The sequence below is a fragment of the Chrysochloris asiatica genome, unplaced genomic scaffold, assembly GCF_000296735.1.
Source record: "Chrysochloris asiatica unplaced genomic scaffold, ChrAsi1.0 scaffold00083, whole genome shotgun sequence".
In the NCBI taxonomy this organism is placed as follows: domain Eukaryota; kingdom Metazoa; phylum Chordata; class Mammalia; order Afrosoricida; family Chrysochloridae; genus Chrysochloris; species Chrysochloris asiatica.
Window position 1 is genome coordinate 6,257,127 of NW_006408601.1, and position 23,122 is coordinate 6,280,248.

General features: G+C 35.1%; 1 protein-coding gene across 5 annotated transcripts in view; it reads right to left on the reverse strand.

Moving 5' to 3' along the window:
* SOX6 (SRY (sex determining region Y)-box 6) overlaps positions 1 to 23,122 on the reverse strand; it is a 691,777-nt gene that overhangs the window by 314,404 nt on the left and 354,251 nt on the right. For all 5 annotated transcript variants that reach the window (XM_006865785.1, XM_006865784.1, XM_006865786.1 and 2 more), the window contains one exon: positions 18,599 to 18,688. In XM_006865785.1, the coding sequence (XP_006865847.1) occupies positions 18,599 to 18,688 (90 nt within the window). The remainder of the gene's footprint in view (positions 1 to 18,598; positions 18,689 to 23,122) is intronic.

A 23,122-nucleotide genomic window follows, 5' to 3' on the forward strand; every position in this document is an offset into this window, starting at 1 on the left:
GAACAAGTACTACTTATTAAGCCTCTATCTGGGAGGGCAACCCCAAACCATGAGAACCATCATGGAGAAAGACACAGTCAACTGTGAGGGTTAGCGAACAGCCATCATGCTTTGAGGCAAATGCCTATTGGCACTAAACTATGGCTGGAAAAATAAAAGAGCTCCTTTCAGCAACCAGTTAACAAGAAATCCAGGAATCTCAATGGATGTGAAGGCCTGTGTTTAAGCGAAACCACAGCATGGTCTTGCCCATTTCATTTTCTTTAGCTTCCTTAATAAACTTCTATTTATGCTCCCTTGATGTTCCCAAGTTAAACTCCAGGGTCCCAGTAGGTTTTCCCATATGTCAGCATGAAAAAACTTCTAGTTATATAGACTTATGTAAAGCACTCTTTGTCTACTCTGCTGTCTCTTGAAATCTTGCAACCCGAGCACAACAGCTACATATTTGAACAGTAGAAGTAGTTTTACTGCCTAGAGTAAAACTGTGTTCCTGGATCCAGATAAAATTAAAGTTTCTTAGTAAACAGCCATATAAGCTGTAAATGGCCATAGCTGAATTTCAAAGTAGTGAAAACCTACCTGTTTCTACAGTCAGAGTTTATATTAATGTACTTATAAATTTGAAAAATAAATTAATCTACATTTAAAAAGGATGATGAAGACCACCCAATTTAGAAATACCTAACATTTCTAACTGTAGATTTCTTCTACAATCACTCCATTAATGAGCACACTGTTTCTAACAAGCCTTATAAATCAGAATGCTCTCAATAGAAAACGGACATGTTCTCCAATAATCCCTACTTCTGAGTCTGTTTGAAATGTATGGTCACGGACAGGAGCCATATACGAATGTATGGTTTTGATTCCATCTCTACCCCTGCCCTAATTCTTGTGGTTTGGACCCATTCCAAATGTTCCGCCTAACACTGTGGTTTGTATTTGAGATCCCTTCTCCTGATTCATTCCATTCCTCTGATTGACAAACAGATTTAGATATAAAAACAAACAGTTACCTGCCTGTAATTGGTCCCACCAGCTGCATTCTTGTACTTCTCAAACATAGTACGGGTGCCTCCTAGATCCTAGATGTACTTCCTGTTCAGTTTTTTGTTTGGTTAATTGTTTGTTTTGACATTTTGGGGTGGGGGGTCTTTACTGTTCACCAAGATATTCAGTAACTTTGGTGTACATATGATGTAAGCATTAATAAACTAAACTTTATATTCTGATTTCTTTTACCTTCTGAAAAATAAATTTAGATATGTTTCCTTTATTATTATTATTTAAGTCAAAGGATTTTGAACATATAAAGTATTGCCCTTGTTGTTAAAGTGACGTCGAGTCAGTTCTGACTCACAGAGACCCTGTATAGGGTTTCCGAGAAGGGGCTGGTTGGCTTGAACTGCTGACCTTGTGATTCAAACCAACCTTGCGGGCTAGTGCATTATCTTGCAGCGCCACACCAGGACGTCATATAAAGTATAGAAAAGGGTATAATAAACTCCATGTCAATAACCAATGACTCAGCACCCATCTACTTCTTCACTTTCCTATATTTTACTTAAGCAAATTCTCGCATATCATTTTGTCCATAAATATTTATATCGGTGGTTCAGGCTCACCAGCTGCTCCTTGGAAACCGTATACAGGGTCATTATGGGTCGGAACCGATTCGATGGCACTTAACAACAACAACAATAGATAGGAACTCTTTATTTAAATTGATACCCTTTTTAGTTGAATGAAGACTAGTTTCCACAGGAAAAGGTGACTTTTTGTTGATTTAATGTGAAGCTTAATATCTCGGTTTGTAGATTTCAACGTTAGGCTAGACGTAATAATCTATTATTATTATATTTTAAGTAGTTTGTCTCATAATGTCAATTGGATTAAATGAAATCTATCAAGCTAGTTACAACACAAGTCACTACTACGTATTACAAACAATTGCAACTCCCTCGGCATATCAGAATAAGAGACTGGGACTTAGCATTTTAAAATTCCTGTGGAAATCAAATGTATTTTAAGTATCAGCTCTGATTATTTAATCAGACAACTTGCATTTTGCCCTGGCTAATTTTGAAGGCTGATAATATTTTACTCATAAAAATAATTGTGCACCTGTTGTGACGGGAGCCTAGATAAACAAATGTTAATAGGAATGTAACTCTTTGCTTTAAGTGTAAGAACACAGGTCTCTCATTCCTATTATATGAAGAAACATTTTTTAAGCTATGGAAGAGATCGCATTTTAAGTCTTGTCTCTTCCATAGTCCTAGAGAAATCTTTAAGATTATTATTAAAACATGTATAACAAATAGTTGCATAGTACCTTGTCAGGGAACTAACCTTGATGCCCACAGAACAAAATGGATGTGGAGTTCCTGCTTCCCATTTAATATCTATGTTCTTCTGTTGTATTCTGTTCTCTGACCAATCCATTTCAGTGATACTGAATCACTTCTGTGAAACATGTGTACTTTTCTCATCATCTTATGATCAAAGGAGAAAATAAAAAGTAGGTCTACAAAAACCATACCCCTCTTGCACTCTTCTTATTTTCAGACCCTTTCAACAGGAGAGATCTTTGTTCAGTACCCAAAGTTTCTAGACTTTAAAAAAAATGCCAGGCACTCATAGAAGAGACAGACTCAGACCTTTTCTCTGTAGTTTCTGTCATTTCATACAGATTTTCTAAGAGCTTCCAACTTGTGTCTATTCAATCCATTCCCAGATGCAATCAACTCCTAAGTACTGAAAAGAGGCTTGAGGAAAAGATGATTTGTCTGAAGCAAAACTAGCTCAATTCTGAGCTCAGTTACAGTCATCTCTCATTGGCCTGTGTAAGATGGTAGGTAGCCTTGCAATTGGCCTAGCCTCATTAAGGTGATATTTAAAGAGTCATTTTATTTTAAATTACCGAAACTTTGGATCCCTCTCCTTTACAACTCAGGTTGATTCTAATTTTATCTTAGTTAGTGTAGTACAAGATTATTACTAAAGTTCTGAAAAATGCAAGGATTTTTTTAATGACCTAAATTCCCTGTAGTCTTCATTTTCAATAGTTTAATGCAGACATTTGGATTGAAGAGGAATCACAAATAAACTGAATAATTGCATCAAATTTCCTCAGTGCATTAAATATGCACTCAGTAGTAATTACCAACAGTAGCAACACATTTAAAAATGTAGAGAATAATATACAATTTATGCTTATTTCAAGGGCCGTATTCATAAAAACACCATTTGAATGAATGGTAGTTAGCCTGACATATTTTTCTCCCCTTTCTTTCTTTCTTTCTTTTTTTTTCAAATCTAGACAAATAACCTAAATAATAAGCAAGAGGCCTATGTGCTTTAGACCTGTTATTAAAATGACATAGATATCCCCTGAGAATACACTCAACAGTTGACTCAGAAAATCTCAAAATACACACACATCTAGCACTCAGTCCACACTTTGTAGTTAGAGAGTGTTCCCGGATCGATACATAAACAACAAGGAGATGAGCTCATATCTTTGCATTTATCTTACAAGAATCAAAACTGCATATAAATGTTATCATAAAAAAAAAACTTTAATTATATACACTAGTTCAAACAAAAAAGCCTACAATAAAATCAAGCAACTAGTCATTGGATTCTTTACCACCATAAATCCACAATAAAACACATAAACAAAAATATCTACTTTCGCTCATGAACTTCTTGATGACACAGAAAGTATTCATTCTACTATCTACTGACTTTGAAGTGCACATGTGATGAAGTGGGGAGGGCTTGGGTTATATAACTTAAGTATGATCATTGGTTAAGGAAACTAATATAATTGATTTGCAAGAGAAACTAAAAAATGGAATGCTATTTTCAATGGAAAAAATACCTAACATATAAACTGTCATTATTAGACTTGAATATTTGGCAACTGAGTGTGTCGTTTCAACAAAAGCAACTGATATAAGCTGCATTTGAAAGGGAAAATTAGAATTTTGGAAAATTTTTAATTCACCAGCATGAGTGTGACATTTGCTAAATGCTTGAAGACTTTTTTTTCATGAGATTGATACTGATATGAAAGACTGTGATTTCTGGATATTGTAAGATGAAATGTGTCAACATAAGAAAGATCTGCACAATTCAGTGAACCAATGTAATCTCACAGAACAACAGATGATGATACAAGACCAGGCATGGGGTAAAAGATTCAAGTTAGACCAATCGTTTTTTAATACACATATAATTGAATGAAAATGTCATGGGTACAGTTTCAAAGCTGACATTATACCTAATGGTTTAAGAAACCACCACTTGTGAAATACTGTATAGTATCAAAGAAAAGCATTCACAATTTTATGAAAAAGCTATAGAAAACTTCTCACTTTTTCAACTAGAAATCAATGTTTGGCATGATTTTCATCATCGACATCAGTCAAAATCCAACAACAGATTGAATGCAGAAGTAGACAGAAGTATTTAGCTACCTCCTGTTAAATTAGACATTAAGAAGGTTTGCAAAAATATAAAACAGTGCCACTTTCTGAACTAAATTATATTTGTTTAGGAAATATCCTTCTTTTTCATAAATATATATTTTTATACTAATAAGTAGTGGATTAAACATAGTAACTTTAAATGAGTTAAGAAATTATTTTAAAATTCTGTTTTTCATTTCTAATGCAGTAAATATCAAGTGATATAATTCACATAAACAAAAGCACTATGTTGTTGTTGTTGTTGTTGTTTTTAACTGTCATCTAGTCTGTTCTGACTCATAGCGACCCCATATAGGGTTTCCAAGAAGCAGGTGATGGGTTTGAACCACTGACCCTGGGTTTGCAATCCAGTGCTGACCCCACAGCGCCATACCAAGAGTCCTCAACAAATTTTAAGAGTATCAATAGTTCCTGAAAGCAATTTTTTTTCACAATTGTTCTTCTAGTCATTGAATCAGTATCTGCTGTTTTTAACATGAAATATGCCAAATATTGTGGAGTGGCACCAGAAGGTAAGCACTCAACCTCAAGGTCAGTTTGAACTGCAAGGATGGTAATTCCAACTCACCACTCCTTGGAAACCTTATACAGAGTCGCTATGAGTTAGAACCAACTCAACAGCACGTAACAATGACAACAACCTGTAGCATTTATTGAGCCCCTACTCCATGATAAAAGTGCTCTGGTAGCGTAGTGGTTACAAATCTGGCTGCTAATCTCAAAGTCAGCAGTTCGAAACTACAGCTGTTTCACGGGAGAAAGAGGAGGCTTTCTGCTCCCGTAAAGATTTACAGCCTCGGAAACCCTGTACAGGGTCACTATGGGTCGGAACCAACTCCACGGCACATAACAACAACTCCATGATAACCCAATCACTATACTTGTATATTTTATCTCTAATCCTCTCAACAAAATTAAAAGCTAAGTAGGTAGCATCATCCTTTTTAAAGAAATAAATTAACCCTACCTTTGACTTCGATTATAGACTTACTTTTTGTTTTAAAAAAAAAAAAAAAAAGTCTTTTTTATTGAAAAAGTAGTGTACATGATGAATTCTATAGTAAAGATTCTACTGTTCAAAAGTGATACATCAGCCCCATTCAGTATAGTCAATTTCTGTTAAGTTTATAAGATATTTCTCACAATTATCTATATGTATGTAATTTCTACCACAAATGAAAAGCTATATCTACTCTACTTCAGTTTTGTTCTTTCAATAGTTCCAGAGACATTATTCTTATTAAGCTAACTAATCTTCCAGGTTCACAGAGAGCAGCTATCATAGTCACATTAGTGACTCCCTTTCTCCCAATAGCATGCAGAGCAAGTCAGACTTAAGTTTATAACCTGGGAGCCATTATCACTATTCAAGCCATACTTATCTTTATTCATATCTTTACTGAGATTAGAAGATGCTACTAAAAATGGGACTAAACTCACTACTCAAAACGTTATGAAATCAGAATTCCAAGTCATAAGAGAAGTTTCTTTGAACTTGCCCAAGCATTTTCATTCACTTACGCACTCACTGTTTTGATGTTTTTGTTATCTCATATTCTCCAAATTACATTCCCATCTACAGGTATGTGTTAATATATGTATCTATATATAATGTTCTTATTGTTAAGTGCCATAGAGTCCTTTCGACTCATAGCAACTCTGTATAGAGATTCCTAGGTTTTTAAATCTTTTTGCGAGAGTAGAAAGCCTTAGCTTTCTCCCACGGAGCAGTGAGTGGGCTTGAACCACCAACCTTGTGGTTCACAGTCCAGTGCTTATCCTATAGAGCAACTGTGCTCAAATGCATAATGTTAATGACTTTTAAATTCTGGATTTGCATGCTACTACGGAAATAAAAATGGTTTGTACTCAAAGAAGACTAGACACTTTGACAGAGAATGGATGTCCCATTAGCCTAAATCTAACACATATCATTAAAGGGCCTGTATATTTTCACTAATTCTACACAGGAAAATTACAGATGTCCTGGTAGCTACCGTGGTAAGCAGTCTACGGGACTTCCAGGAAATTGCTAATGACCTTCACTTGTGTTAAAATCTGGGCTGCCATTAGATATGGTTTGTCTTCTCTATACTTATTTCCATCACAACAATCAGAAAAGAAGAACGTTAAATGCCTTGCTTTTTGCATCAAAACATAATTTCAAATTAAAAAATTTAAATAGCTAAAACTACCTTTTCAAAAATGGAACCAACAGGAATATTTTATAGTTGGTAACAATTTTTACATGTAAGAATATTTCATAATTGAAAATTTCAATACCAGATATAATTCTAAAGTGTTATGGTTTTCATGATAATAACTTTTGAAAAAGACATTTCACGTTGTCAATGAATTTTAAAATATGATTATGTGATGTATGTAATAACAGCAAAGAGGAATTTTAGCCAGTGTTATATTTATAACCAGAACCTGTTATTAAACTTCAGTATTTTCTTTTATGTAAACATTGATTTCACTAATTAGATCCAACTGATCTTTTCCCCAACATATCGATTTCTTTTAATCTCAACAGTTAACAATGATTCTAATGTATCATAATACATTAGACCTTAATCATATAGTACGAATTTTCACTGGTAGCTTTTGTTTGAGTTTTAATTAAGAAGACCTGTGTCTCCAACCCCCAAGTGAGGGGGGGCAGGTTTAATTATTTGTATGTATATCACACAGACTTCAAAAGAAGTAAAAGATGTTTATAATAGAGAGTACAAAGGGGAGCTTTGAAATGTCTACATTCATGCAAAGTGGTATAATTAAAAAACTATGGGTGTTACTGCATATGTATTATAAAACTAGCTGCTGTGAGATTTAAAAGCTAGAAAAAGGAGTACATGAGTTCTGAAATAATTTCTCAATACTGATTACAAGATGGCCAAAGACTATGTGAAATGGGGTACACATTCCATTTTAAGCATATATCTAAAGTGTGGCTCTTTAGGATCAGCACAGGACTGCAAACCAAAGGCTGGCAGTTCAAACCCACCAGTAGCTCCTTGGAAATATTATACAGGGTCACTATGAGTTGGAACCGACTCGACAGCACTTAACAACAACAACAAAAGTTTCCACCTTAGGAATAAGTGATACAATTTAGAGTAGCTACTTCCACCCCCCCATCCCCCCGATATTGGGGTCTTTATATGGAAAATCAGGAGGAAGAGAGGCTTTTTGCTCCCACAAAGATTTACAGCCTTGGAAACCCTATTCAGGGTTGCTAAGAGTCAGAACCAACTCAATGGCACATTAACAACAACAATATGGAAAATAAGAATTTCTGTGTTCTTCTAAAGTCATAATTTATTTGATACATAATATGTTGAGATTCTGTGATTCTAGATATTCTTGTAAAGTTCTACAATGACACAGATTTACACAAAAAAGCACTCTACTGCATTACTGCCTACAAACAGAAAAGTGAGATGATATCATCCATGAATGCTCTCTCTTTCACAAGCAGGTCTCTAAGCAAGACAGCAATTATCTTAGAAATAAACATTTTAAATGTTCAAAATACATGAAAGTTAAACATTAATAAATTACTGCTTTAACCCTATTTTCCTAATGAGACAATAATAATCACTAGGTATGTGAACTTTACTGATTTTATTGGAGTTGTAAAGGGAAAGATGATTCGTCTCTAAATATTTCCAGATTTTTTAAGTCCTCCCAGATGAAGAAATTGCTGTAAATCTTTAAATGTGAGCCCAAGGAAAACTCATTTACAAATGAATATGCATTGTATAAAAGCAATAGCTCGTGGGAAACCACTCTAGCCCTTCTGTAATTGCCTACAATACTACTACTACTAATTTAAAAAAAATCCACCAGTGATGTGAGCTCCTATTCCTAAACAGAGTATTCTATAGTAAAGGTAAGTTAATGTCTGCTCTGTGTATCTAGGCACAGCTTAGACCCTGGCAATCTCAGTGAACAAACTGAGAGCATCGGTATTTCTGATAGTAACCTGTGACGCATAACACTAATTCTCTGGGAATGCTGTCAGATCCATTTAGACCCTCAGGTGATAACATTAAGGTTTTAAGTGCAGAAATAACCAACGCTATTTGATCTTCAAAGATCTATCATACCTTGAAAAAAACCATGACTTCTGTGCTTCTGTGCTCTTCTCCCAAGATTTACGTTTGCAATGCAAACTAAAGACTAAATCAAGCTCTCAGTAGCACATAGTAACAATGTTACAGTAAATTCACATTTTTTAATACAGTGTTTGAGCCCAGCACAGCCATAGTACGCTTGTATTATTTGATACAAGACAGTTCCTAATTTCACTTTTCTTAGTAACACCCTTAATGAAGTAATAGGGACTAATGTTTCCCATCTGTAACAGTGAACTATGGTGATAGTGTTCAGGATCTAGACCCAAAACCCTCAGACGCCTTCATAGAATAATTTTAATAAGCAAATATGTTTTGACAGTGGCTTTGAAAAAACATTGGGGATAATTTGTTGAATTTTTCATTTATAAATATTTGTTTCATCACTCCCCCTTCCCAATATGAAAGCACCTGTCATTTTCTAAGCTTCAGAAGAGTATCCCTACGATCACATCTACCTTGATCCCCAATTGCAAATATTGAAATAATTAATCCTAAATGACCAAGAAAAGAAAACACTATTTTCCTTATTTGGTTCATATCACATAATTATTTTTTTTTTTTGTCTCTCTTATTATCTGTGTGTTTGACAAACATGAGCCCAAACAGTTTGCGCTAACTCAAACAACCAATGCTACTGTTTCCCTGGCATACTGCCCAGGGAGGCGCCGTCACACCGGGGAGGAGATGCCAGCCACAGCAGAGAGGGGCATGTGTGCAAAATAGGGAAGCTGGGGGAGATTCTCTTATATAAAGCACATGGGTTAGGTGCATCTATTGAGACACAGCTTGAAATCGTGATACTCTAGACATCTCTGGGTATGTCAACAATGCATTTAGGAACGTCTCTAACCATAACTATCCTGGCATCCTCACTCCCTTGTTACAAATCGGCCAAACAAACAAACAAATCACTACTTCCTGTCTTACTTTGTGTTCTACCACTCTTTCTCTCATTCAATCTTGCTTTGTGATACTGCCTCACTTCTGGTTGTTGCTGTTTTTGTTGAGTGCTATTGAGTTGGTTCTGACTCATAGTGATCTTGTATAGGGTATCCAAGGAGTGGCTGATGGATTTGAACAGCCCAACTTACGGTTTGCAGTCTAGTGCTTATCCTACAGCACCGCATGAAGACTCAATTTGATAATGATGGTGGTTATGTGCTGCGGACTCGATTCCGACTCATAGTGACTCTGTACAGGGTTTCTGAGGCTGTAAATCTTTACGGGAGCAGAAAGCCTCATCTTTCTCCCACGGAGCGGCTGGTAGTTTCGAACTGCTGACCTTAGGTTTGCAGCCCAATTCGTAACCTTTATGCTACCAGAGCTCCTTGATAATAGATCACTTAAAACTATTATGCCTGTATTGGAACACAACAATATTTCAAATACAATTTAACCGCCACAAGGGTCCAACCATTTTATGCTACATTTAAATTCTGAAATACAAAGTTTGTTTAAAATACCTGACTTGTAATAATGTTAACGTGGTTTCAACACTGGGCATTACTACTGTTAATATTAAATGTATGCCAATTATAGCACTTTATCTTCGATTGCTGCTGCTCCTAAGAAACTGGCTACCTATGAAAAAGTGATGGAGGGTCAAGGGCAGGGTTCTCATGTAAAGGATGTTAGATAACACTCAGATACCGACTCACTGAAAATTATCTGATTTGGTATTTCTCAACATGTAGTGGTATTCAGCTCTTATTGAGGAGTATTAGAAACATTGCTTTACATCATTTACATATAAAAATCTTACTTGGAAGACAGAATTATTAACTTACTGTTTCTTAATTATGTGGTGATGCGAAGCTCACTGGATTGAGGATACAGTTCTTAGTAATATTCTTATCCTACATTCTACTGTCCACACTTTTAATTTGCTTCCTACCACCGATCACCACATAGAATTTCCAGCAGTAGAGGTAAAGGCTGTATCTCCTCCCTTCCCCAGCCTCATTACACTCTTAACAATCAAAGAGAAGATTTAAATTTCAGAATTATATATAAATACAGATCCGTTTAAAAACAATATAAATATAGACAAGTCAGTAAATCATGACTATAAGAACTCTAAAAGCACACACTTGTGAGGTGCAGAAAAATCTATTTCTAGAAGCATTCGTGGCTATATGGACATTTTTTAATTAAATAGAAAAGTGTTTAAATAATGCATTCAATTTAGGAAGTTTCACGGCTATGTGGACATTTTTTATTAAATAAAAAAAATGTTAATATATTCAATTTAGGAAGTTAGAGGAGATCAAAATGCAAGCAAATAAAAAAGAAAGCAGTAAAGGAAAAGACAATCAAGGAAAGCAAGGTTAATTAATTGGCATACAGAAAAACATCAGAATTGACAAGTAAACATTAAAATTGGATTATTTGGAGGGAGAGGAAGAATATAGTAGATAAAACAATGTCAAGTAAAATGGAAACCAGAGAAGAATGCCCCTTTTCACCACTTTTAATCAATATTCAACTGGAAGTCCTAGCCAAAGTAATAAGGCAAAAAGGGGGAACAGGAAGGGCATCCAAATTGGTGAGGCAGAAGTAAAGCTATCCCTGTTTGTAGAAGATATGATCATACACAGAAAATCCCAGACTTCTCACAAGAAAATTTTAAGATCAACATATAAAAATAGATATATTCCTCTACAACAAAGAGCACTTTGAAAAGGGATTCAGGAAAATAATACTCCCTATAATAGTCAACAAAAAGATGAAATACTTAGGGGAAAAAAACCTAACTGAACTGGGGATGTAAAAAACTTACACAAAGAAAACTTCAGAGCATTACAGCATGAAACCAAAAGAGACCTATCTATATGGAAGAACATTTCATACTCATGCATCGTATGATTCACTCAATATTGTGAAAATGTCAATGCTATCCAAAGTGATCTATAGATAGAATGCAATTCTAATCCAGATTCTTTCAATATTCTTTAAAGAGATAAAGAATAAAACCAAAACACTAACTTTATATGGAAAAGAAAGACATCCTCAATAAGCAAAGCCCTAGTGAGGAAGAACAAAGTAGGGGCCTCACACTTCCCAATCCCAGAACCTACTACTATTATACAGCCACCATGGTCAAACAGCCTGTTAGTTGTACAATGACAGATATACGACCGATGGAACAGAACTGAGGATTCAGAAGTAAATCCATCCACTTACAGACAGTGCTTTTCAACAAAGGGGCCATAACACATTAAGTAGGATAGCCACCACTTTAACAAATGGTGCCAGCAAACCTTCATGCAAAATCAAAAACCATAAAGATCATGGAAGGAAAGACAAGGGCAAACGTAGGGGGCCCTAATTGGTAGCATAAATAGTCTATCAAATGTAACTAAAAATTCATAAACAGCAGAAGATAAACTAGAGGATTGGGAGTACATACAAATTAAAACACTTGGGTGCATCAAAAGACTTCTTCAAAAACACTTTCCTACAGACTAGGGGAAAAAACGGCAACCACATATCTGACAAAAGCCTTATCTCTAAAATTCATAGAAAACTTCAACACCTCCACAGCAAAAAGGCAAACAATCTAATCTAAAAACAGGCAAAGAGTATAAACAGATGCTTCACCAAAAAGACATTCAGATAGCCAACCAAGACATGAAGACATGCTTGTGACAATTAATTATTGCTGTTGTTAAATTCCCTCAAATTCCATCCCAGCAACCCTATATAGGGTTTCTGAGGAGCAGCTGGAGAGCTTGAACCATCGACCTTGCAGTTCAAACTGACGTTGCAGTCCAGCGTATTAACCCACAGCACCACACCAGGACTCCATTAAAATAGAGCCTCACAAAACAGAGGCTCTATTTGTTGTTGTTAAGTGCCATCAAGTTGGTTCCGACTCATAGTGACCCTGTAAACGCTTCTAAGGAATGGTTGGTGGATTTGAACCACTGACCTTGTTAGCAATTTAGTGTTCATCATACAGCACCACACAAGGACTGATAAGTGCTGCTGAGTCAGTTCCAACTTACAGCGACAACCTGTACAGGGTTTCTAAGGAGCAGCTGGTGAGTTTAAACTGCCAACCTTGTGTTTCAAACTGACCATGTGTTTCAAACTGACCTTGTGGTCCGGTACTTAGACTACAGTGCCACACCAGGACTCCCAAGTAACTATTTAAGAGATGCAAATCAAAACAACAATGTGATATCATCTCATTCTGATAATAATAACAATTATTTTTTTAAAAAGCAAAAACTGACGAGGGAGTGGGAAGGTTGGCACTCTCACACACTACTATTTGGATTGTAATTTGGTATAGCCACTGTAGAAAACAGCATGGCACTTCCTTAAAGAGCTAGAATTAGAGCTAACACACGACTCAGCAATCCCACTATTGGTATATGTTCTAAAGAAATAAGAGCTTTGACATGAAGAGATACATGCACATGCATGCTCGCCACAGCATTATTCACAATAGCAAAGAGACGGACACAACATAAGCACCCATCAGTGAATGAATGGAGAAACAAACTATGGTGCCTACGCCCAAGGAATACTATGCAACATTAAAAAATAATGATGCATTTGCAAAACAACTCACAAGGTGGATGAACTGGGAGGACATAATGTTAAGTGAAACAAGTCAAGCACAAAAGGTCCAATATTGAATGAAATTACTATTATAAAAGTTAAGAAAAGGTTTGTGCACAGAAAGAAACATTCTTTGATGGCCACCAGGGATGGGAAGGGAAGGGAGGAAAAAAAATCACTAATTATATATGTTGTTGTTAAGGAGCTCTGGTAGCGTAGTGGTTACAAATCGGGCTGCTAACCTCAAGGTCGGCAGTTCAAAACTACCAGTGGTTCCATGGGAGAAAGATGAGGCTTTCTGCTCCTGTAAAGATTTACAGCCTCGGAAACCCTGTGCGGGGGTCACTATGAGTCAGAACCAACTCCACGGTACTTAACAACAACAACATATGTTGTTGGTTCTGACTCATAGTGACCCTGTAAAAGCTTCTAAGGAAGCTTTTTGTTGTTGTTATTGTTGTTGTTAAGTGCCATCGAGTCAGTTCTGACACATAATGACCATTTATAGGGTTTCCAAGGAGTGGTTGATGAGTTTGAACCACCGACCTTGTGGTTAGCAGTACAGTACTTATCCTACAGACCCTCAATAGAAGAACCATAAAATAAGACATGCTAGGATCTGACACAAAACTATCAAACAAAGCAAATGACAAAATACAATGTATAGGACAAATAAAAGTTAAAACATTAAAATATATACATTAAGATAGCCTACAAATCAGTGAGAACAATTCAAATCCTTTAAAAGAAAAATGAGTAACACAAGCAGGCAATTAATAAAAGAAGAGATATGTAATAGAAAATAAATTTATGCGAAATTATTCATTTTCACTAATAATCAAATCTATCAAATTTTTTTGCTGTTTTTACACGAATAACATGTGTGCTATACTTTTTCTTTCTTTTTTTTTTTTTTTTTACCAAATGCATGTTCCCTCCCAAGATAGTTTTCACAAAAATATCTTGAGGGAGAGTGTGCAGTTGGCAAAAAAGGATAACATACAAATTATTTGTGTAAAAGTATACTAAATCAGCAATGATATGTTGTTTTCCTTCCATCAAAGTGACAAGAAAAAATTTAAAAGATAATAATACTTGTCACTGAGGGTAAAGAGAATTAGCATTTTCCAATACTACTTGTGAGAATCCGGGTGTGGCACTGTGGGTTAATGTGCCAGACTGCAAAGCCAGTTGAACTGCAAGGTCGGCAGTTCAAGCTCACCAGCTGCTCAACAGAAACCCTACACAGGGTCGCTATGGGTCAGAACCGACTCCACGGCACTTCACAACACTAACTTTTCTGAAAGGCAATTTGACACAAAATACTAAAGCTGTTTATTTGTTTGTTTGTTTGTTTGAAAGACCATGTATTTTTTGACCCAGTAACTTCACTTTTAGGATTGTATCTTAAGAAAATCATCACTATAAGCTGAAATTTTTAAATAAAAAGTTATTTGTGTTCAAGTTATTCTTTATATTGACAAACAATAAAAGCAAGTTCAATGTTCAATAAGGAGCTCAGGTAAACTATGGGGATTCCATTTTATGCTATGTTTTCTCCCAACAAAAATAATATTCAGGAAGATGGTCTAACACTGAGAAAGTCACAAAAAATCATTAGTGAAAAAAAAAGAGCTCACAGAAGAATAGTGCTTTAGCTATCTACAGCTGCTATAAGAGAACTATCACAATTTGGTAGTTTAAACAAACAGACATTTATCTTCTCAACTTTAGGAGGTTACAAGTTTGAAACCAGGGCTTTAGACCAAGGCTTTGGGTGGTTGTTGTTAAGTGCCTTGGAGTTGATTCCAACTCATAGGGACCCTATATAGAGTTTCCATGGAGTGGCTGGTGGGTTTGAATCACTGACCTTGTGGTTAGCAGTCCAGTGTTTATCCTACAGCACAGCACCCCATCAGGACTCCTCCAGCTCTGGCAGAAGGCCCTTATTCCTTGGCTCCTTGGTGAACATATGTTATAGTGTCTATCTCTTCTCATCTTGTTTGTTTAACCTCTTTCATATCTCAAAGGAGAGTGATTTAAAAGATACACTACACTGAACCTATGGAGTCTCGGTGTGGCGCTTAGGGTAAGCACTGGACAGCAAAGGCATTTGAATCTCAAGGCTGGCGGTTCAAGCTCACCAAGAAAAACCCTATACAGGATAACTCTGAGTTGGAACTGACTTGACGGCAACATCAATTCTTATAACAAATACTACCCAGTCACAAATTGAATTATAAATGCAGATACAGAGATAAGAATTTACAACACATATTTTTTTGGGATATAATCCAATCCATAACAAGTAGTTAAAGGTTGATTCTAATTTTATGGTTAAACATTTAATATAGATAACCATAGGGGAAAATTGAAAGGCTACATAGTAAAATATGGTAGAATTAAAGGCTACCTTTATTTTCTATTTTTTCCTTTCTTGCAATAAATATTTACAATATTTATTCTAAGAAATATTGAGAATGTAAATTATCACTTATAAATATTAAAAATATACAATGCTTGAGATATGGTATTAAGTACTGATAACCCACAACAGTGTGTGTGTGTGTGTGTGTGTATATATATATATATATATATATATATATATATTTGAGGATAACATTTAAAGCACTTTACAAATTCAAAACAATCATGACACTCAGTTGGCTAGCTACTAGATGAGTTTTAGCAGTGGTTAAGTTAGTTTAATATTACTTTATTTTTATTTTTAAAATTACAATAGATCATTGGTATATTTTCTCTAGAATGCACAGTAGGGGGTTCTTGTTATTACTGTTAAGTGCCGTAGAGTTGGTTCTCACTCATAGTGACCCTGTATAGGGTTTTCGAAGAGCAGCTAGTGAATTTGAACCTCTGACCTTATGATTCAAAGACCTTGCAGTCCAGGGCCTATCGTACAGAGTCATACCAGGTAGGAAGAGAAAATAATGTAAAATAAATCAAAATAAGAAATTAAATATAAATCTTATCTTCTATGCCCATAAAATTCAGACAAGCACATGCAAATAAAAGCATATGAAACAGAACACAGAAAAAAAAGCTAAAGACTTTGAAAACACTAATTTTGCATGTTTCAGTTTTCAGATTTATACAGTTTGATTATTTAAGAGTACCACATTTTCAGATTTGTAATTCATAATTACAATTAAAACTAAAGAAACAGGGGGAATGGGAGGAACAAATGCTCTGGAATCCCCAAAATCGATGTTGAATCATAACATAATAAACATTAACTTCTCCATTACTAAGAGAAAGCAAGAGACTCCCATCTTTCATGCTGGCAAAAGCTTGCTTTTGCATTAACCACTTCTGTTTCCAATGTTATCAAACCGATGGCTTTGGAAAGAGAAGAAAACACAGAAAGACGTGCAAAGTAGCACACACTATGTTGTTGCAGCTGGTAGAGAAGATGTCACTAATAACTTTCTTTCTACCCGTCAGCTGTAAGTTAAATTTCATTTTCTTTTTCGTTTTTGTTTTTGCCCCCAAAATAGCAGATAGCCTTTAGGAGTACAAAACAGAAGCAGTGCAATTCAAAATAATATCCAATTTCTACTTGATTTTGACACTGGATTAGTTAATGGAATGTGTTATTAATTATTCACCAGGAAGAGATGACTTCTTTTTCCTTTCATTTGAGTTGAACATAATATCCCTGAACACTAGGTCTCCTTATTAAATTCAAAATAACATTTTTTTCAGATAAACCAAACCCATTGCCGTGCAGTCAATTCTGACTCATGGCGACCCCACAGCGTAGAGGAGAACTGTTGCTAAGGTTTCCAAGTTGGCAAATGGTCTTTATCCTATGAAGTGGCTGATGGGTTCAAACCCCCCACCTTTGGATTAATAACCAAGCACTTTAACTACCACACCACCAGGGCTTCTTTCAAGCAGATAATTATTGCCACATTTTCAACTTAAATGAGTATTATCCCTAGCTAATAGTAAGATTGAAGTCCTGGTGTGGTGCTGTGGGTTAATGCACCAGACTGCAAAGCCATTTGAACTGCAAGGTTGGCGGTTCAAGCTCACCAGCTGCTCCTTGGAAACCCCATACAGGGTCGCTATGGGTTGGAAGCGACTCAATGGCACTTCACAACAACAACAATAGTAAGATTCGCTTAAAATTTTCAATAAAATCAGAAAACGAATGTAGTTAAGTTCCCAAATGGCTGGTGCAAGTCATAGTGATGATTAAGGAATGGTTATGGATTGTATTCATGATACAAACACCCAGGAATAATGCACTTACTGTCCTAGAAGAACTAACAAGAAAGACAAGTTTAGCTATGCAAAAAGTGTAACTTTCTGATTGCTATGGTAACTTCATACTTGAATGGATGGGGAATGTAACTTTTTAACACATCTCAAAGCAGTGACACTAATCATAGGTCTTCCAAAATAAAAATGCTCACCTTCATCACAGTAGAAGAAGGTCATGAAATATTAAGTTATATGAACTGTTTGAGACCGATGATCCTCTCAGTGAACTAAGAATGCCAATAAACACAATTTGGGCTCATGAGTGCTTTCTTAAGTGAGAGGTACCATTCTATTAACCTTCTCAATGAGTCTATGAGGTAGGTACTGTTATTATCATCACTGTAAAGATTACAATTTGAAATATACAAAAGTTAAATGACTAGCCCAAAGTTACTCATCCTAGTAAATGGTAGAGCTGGGATTTTTTAAAAGGCTAAATGAGATTCGGAATCCCTCCCATAGATCATTGTTTACTAGCATGCACAGCACTTTTTAGAAACTCTTTTTTTAAAGGTGCTACAATTGTCCTCTTTTAATCAGATGAAATTCAAATTAATGTACTGAACTTATAAATTATTACTACGGTTTTGAAAAGGAAAAACTAAAATCATCTTTAATTTGCTCTCCATGTTTTGACAGACTATTTTATTCTTTTTCATATGTTCCTACTAAGTAAATTATAAAGCAGCTTAACCTTTATTAAATATATAAATTATATGCTTAAAGAATAATGCAGTGTGATTTTTCATATTGTAAACATTAGAAAGAATAGAAGTTGAAAAACTATGTATTTATCCTTACATTTATAAACAAGCATTGTTGTTGTTGTTGTTAAGTGCCGTCAAGTCGGTTCTGACCCATAGTGACCCTGTACAGGGTTTCTGAGGCTGTAAATCTTTACGGGAGCAGAAAGCCTCATCTTTCTCCCGCAGAGCACCTGGTAGTTTCAAACTGCTGACCTTAAGGTTTGCAGCCCGATTCATAACCACTACGCTGTACTAGAGTTAAGAATTTAGTGTTAGGGTACAGAAGTAAAGCAAATACGTTGCTATATTAAATAATATTTCTGTATTAATATATTTGACATTTTGTATATTGTACCTTTAATTTCTCCAAGAAGTTCACTGGTATTTAGCCTTTCCATTTTTTCCTTCCAATCTTTTGAAAGAAGTTTTTCCATGCAGGAGGAATCTATTAAGATACAAAATAATATGTACATTACATATTTAAAATACATATGTTGTTGATAAGTGGTATTGAATCAGTCAAATACTGTGCAAATATATATGTTCAAACATACACTATTAAATTACTAAAGTATTTTTAAACATATAAAAATTTATGTGATGTATACATCCAGAAGGCCAGGAGATAGAGAAATTTTCATTTAAAAAAGCACAACAGGATTTTTTTAGCGTTTTAGCAATAAACCAACCAAACCCAGCCCACTGCCACCAAGTATATTCTGATTCATAGTGATCCTAGAAAATTTCAGTATTTTGTCTAGTTCAAAATACTACAACTCAATTTACTTGTACCAGAGGATTCTTTAAACTGTTGTTGAGTGGGGTGGGGAGGGAAAGATAATACTCAGTAATTTCATTTTGGCATGAAAATAATAATCTTATGAATAATCAACATCTACCATTTCCTAGGCTGATGATAGGATGGAAAAGGGGACTCTCCTGGTTTTAGTTTAAACGTTATTGCTTTTAATCCAGATACTTTTTTTAAGCACAAGCAAAATTTATGTGCTAGTCAAGGAAAGTGACAGATCATCAAGGGGGAAGCCAAGCAACTTGTAACCACTTAATCCTTAACAAAGAAATAAACATGTGAAAACTTTTGTAAAATACCCATTGAAATAGAGCAAAATTGGGAGAGGGGGAAAAAAAAAAACACCAAGATGTTCACTGTTTCTTAGTAATAAAAACTGCTAAAATTTTTATATTAAAAAAGATGCATGTTATAATTAATAAAAATACTTCCTTAAATACTAGTGTTTGCCACATGACTTTTCTAAATAGCATTCCAGATTATAGGTAGTGATTACACTTGTTTTATAACGATTCGTAAAGTTACAGAAATCCATACTTTAGATTATCCTAATAATTACATTTTTCTCCATGAGTTAATTTTTTCCATTCAGACAGATTTGTTACTAGGATTACTGCTTACAACTATACATGTACATCTTTTGAGTCTCAAATCTAAACAAATAGGCCATGTTCCTAAAAAAGAATGCAGATTTAAATGCTAAATCCCGAGTGTAAATCATACTCCCATTAAACTTTAACATTCCAAGTGTCAAAATTCTGATAACTTCTTTTTAAAATTGTATTTCAAATGGTTGCTCCAATTCCAAATGCTTTTTCTCTCTCCTATCAGTACCTATCTCTTTAGCATTTTCCCTTTTATTTATTTATTTTTTCTCCAGCTTCTAAATCCTCCTTGAATTTTTCAGAATGACAGTAAGGTCAAGATGGATCTAAAGGGCTTTCTAAGCTAGATAAGCGTTAGAAAAAGACAGTGAGTCCTGGCTAGCAGAGAAGAACATGGCATGATTAGAAAGTATTGGTGAAAACAATTAACATTTACCCATGACATGATCAATCAATCAAGGATTGGATGGAATCCAGATCAATATGTCATGAAATTGCAATGAAAGGCAACCACACTATCTAGGTAGGACCAAAGTTAGTTTTGTTTTTTCTAAATAAAGGCGACTTGATTCCACTATATAAAAGTTTCCTGGCCCTTTCTTCCCTTCCATTTTCTCTCCTTCTTCTTTCTTTCTGCTCTTTCCTTTTTTTTTTCCTTTAAATAATTCTTCTTGTTATTGTTGTTAAGTGTCATAGAGTCGGTTCTGACTCATAGCAACCCTGTAGAGGGTTTCCAAGGAGTGGCTTGGGGGTTTGCACTGCCAGCCTTGCAATTAGCAGTCCAGTGCTGATCCTAGACTTCAACAAGTAATTAACCACTGTGAGTAGGAGCTCTGGTAGCGTAGGTCAGCAGCTCGAAACTACCAGCTGTTCCGCGGGAGAAAGATGAGGCTTTCTGCTCCCGTAAAGATTTACAGCCAGATTTACAGCCTCGGGAACCCTGTACAGGGTCGCCATGACTGACTCCAGGGTACAAACAACAACAAAAGCTGGAGTCTGAATGACCTGACAATGTAGCTGTATAAGCTCAGGTGGTATTTAATTGCCACAGTGGTGTTTGGATAGTGTTGGTTGTGTATTATGGACTCAGTCCAACTCATAGAGACCCTGTATAGGATTTCTGAGGCTGTAAACCTTCCCATAAGCAGAAAATCTCATCTTTTTTCCACCTTTTTTCCATGGAGCAACTGGTAGATTTGAACTGCTGACCTTGTAGTATTTCAGATTCAGAAAAGAGGTATATACTGTGTTTTATGTATGGTTTATTTCTATGCTAAGTTCATTAAAAAGATAGTACTAAATTTGAAAGTCAAGAAGAAAAATTTCAAAGCCATGCCTTAAGAAATTACTTTTGTCAGTACGATATAAATTTCGGGGAGATGATGTAGAACATCAGATGATGGTTAGAATTGTCTTCAACTTTATATCCTTCCCAATTACTTTCATTCTTCCCCTTCATATGTTATAGCATTACATTAAACTGATAATTACTGATAAAAGCACTGAAGCATAACTTGGCTGTTTAAAATTTAAGTTGAGTATATATTCTAATGGCAAAAGACAAATGCCCAATTTATTGGTAATGATCACAAATTCAGAGCAAGTTCATAAACTCGAATTAGATCCACACATGGATATAAAACATCCTAAAATATGCCTCTCTGTTCTAAATATAGGTCTGAAATCTTTCAGCACTCCAGGAAAAGAATGCTGAAACTTCATGGGAGAAAAATAGAACTATATGAACAACAGGAACACACACTTAAAACATAAATCAAGCCATGTGGATACAGCTTTACCTAAAAGCCACTCATTAATAAAATAGTTAATAACTTCAAAGCAGTTCACATTCTTATTAGAAACTTAATCCTTATCATAATGCTAAGTTAACCTAGCTATGAGTTCCCACTTCAGGGGGAAAACCTGAAGAGAAAAAAAAAAAAAAAGTTTTTGCCTATGTACATTTATTGCCCATGAAAATATATTTCTTATCAATCTCTGACTACCTTTATCAATAGGACAACAGAAGTCACTACATTCAATCTTTCAATGTTTGATTTCAATTCTAAGAGATACCAGGAAGAGTTCAAATTGTGAGGAAGTCTCCCTTGAAAAGTCCTTGCTTTTTCATTCCTAAGGGCATACACATGCCACAATTAGTGCTAAGCACTTTTCAAGCTACAATGTAAAGCTAGTAAGCTGAGAGAGAAAAAAGAATCAAAAGACGCAGACTGTTACCAAATAACATTTAGGCAGAGGATATTGTTGCACTGACTTGAAATGAGGAAATATGCTCATATAACACAAAACTACAAAGAAACATTTACATTTTCAAATTTCCCACTTAAAGCCACATCCTGATAAGAGTGCAAATGAAAAGAAGAAGTTATGGACCTGATGCCACACCCTTCAGTTACATTAATACGGCCCTAGGTTTCCAGCCATCGGAAACCCTGTGGGGTACAGTTCTCATGGGGTCGCCATGAGTAGGCACTGACTTGACAACAGTTGATTTTTTAGTTATAGTTTACAGAATCAACTGAGCAGATTAGACTCTGCTCTATTCTGATCAAAAATGCAAAAACTTAAGAGGTCAAAATAATTAAGACCACAATTTTTGTACATGAAAAGAATAAAACCACACAGAATGACTTTAATTCAGTAGTCATGTAGAATTCCAAAGAGAGAAACAAACAAATAAAATGACTGAATGCTCCCATATAATCTTAGATTATTTTATAGAAATGAAAATGCTTAATGATTCACTTGAAAACAACTAATATAATTTCAAGATGACACAATCTTTAAATAATTAAACAATTTACAGAATATTTTATCATTGACTATTCATGTTTTGTTAACCTTGGCCAACTATGTTGTCTGCACATGGAAAACAGGAGAGGAACTGCATACTTTTCAGAAACGAAGATAAAGAAGTGCAACTCTAGAGCATAAAACTGCAACATTATATATATATAATATATATTTTATATAATATATATATTATATATATATAATGTTGCAAGGTTGATTTGAGCCACAATCGGCATTCAAGCTCACCAGTTGTTCCTCAGAAACCCTATGCACGGTCGCCATCAGTCAGAACTGAACGGCACTTAACTATATATATATAGTTGTTGTTGTTAAGTGCCGTCGAGTTGGTTCTGACCCATAGCGACCCTGTACAGGGTTTCCGAGGGTGTAAATCCTTACGGGACTAGAAAGCCTCATCTTTCTCCCGCAGAGCGGTTGGCAGTTTCGAACCGCTGACTTAAAGGTTCACAGCCCGATTCGTAACCACTACGCTACCAGAGCTCATATAATAAAGTTATATATATATATATATATAACATATATATAAAATAAAGTTATATATATATATATATATATAACTTATATATAAAATAGTTATATATATATAACTTATATATAAAATAGATATATATATATAACATATATATAA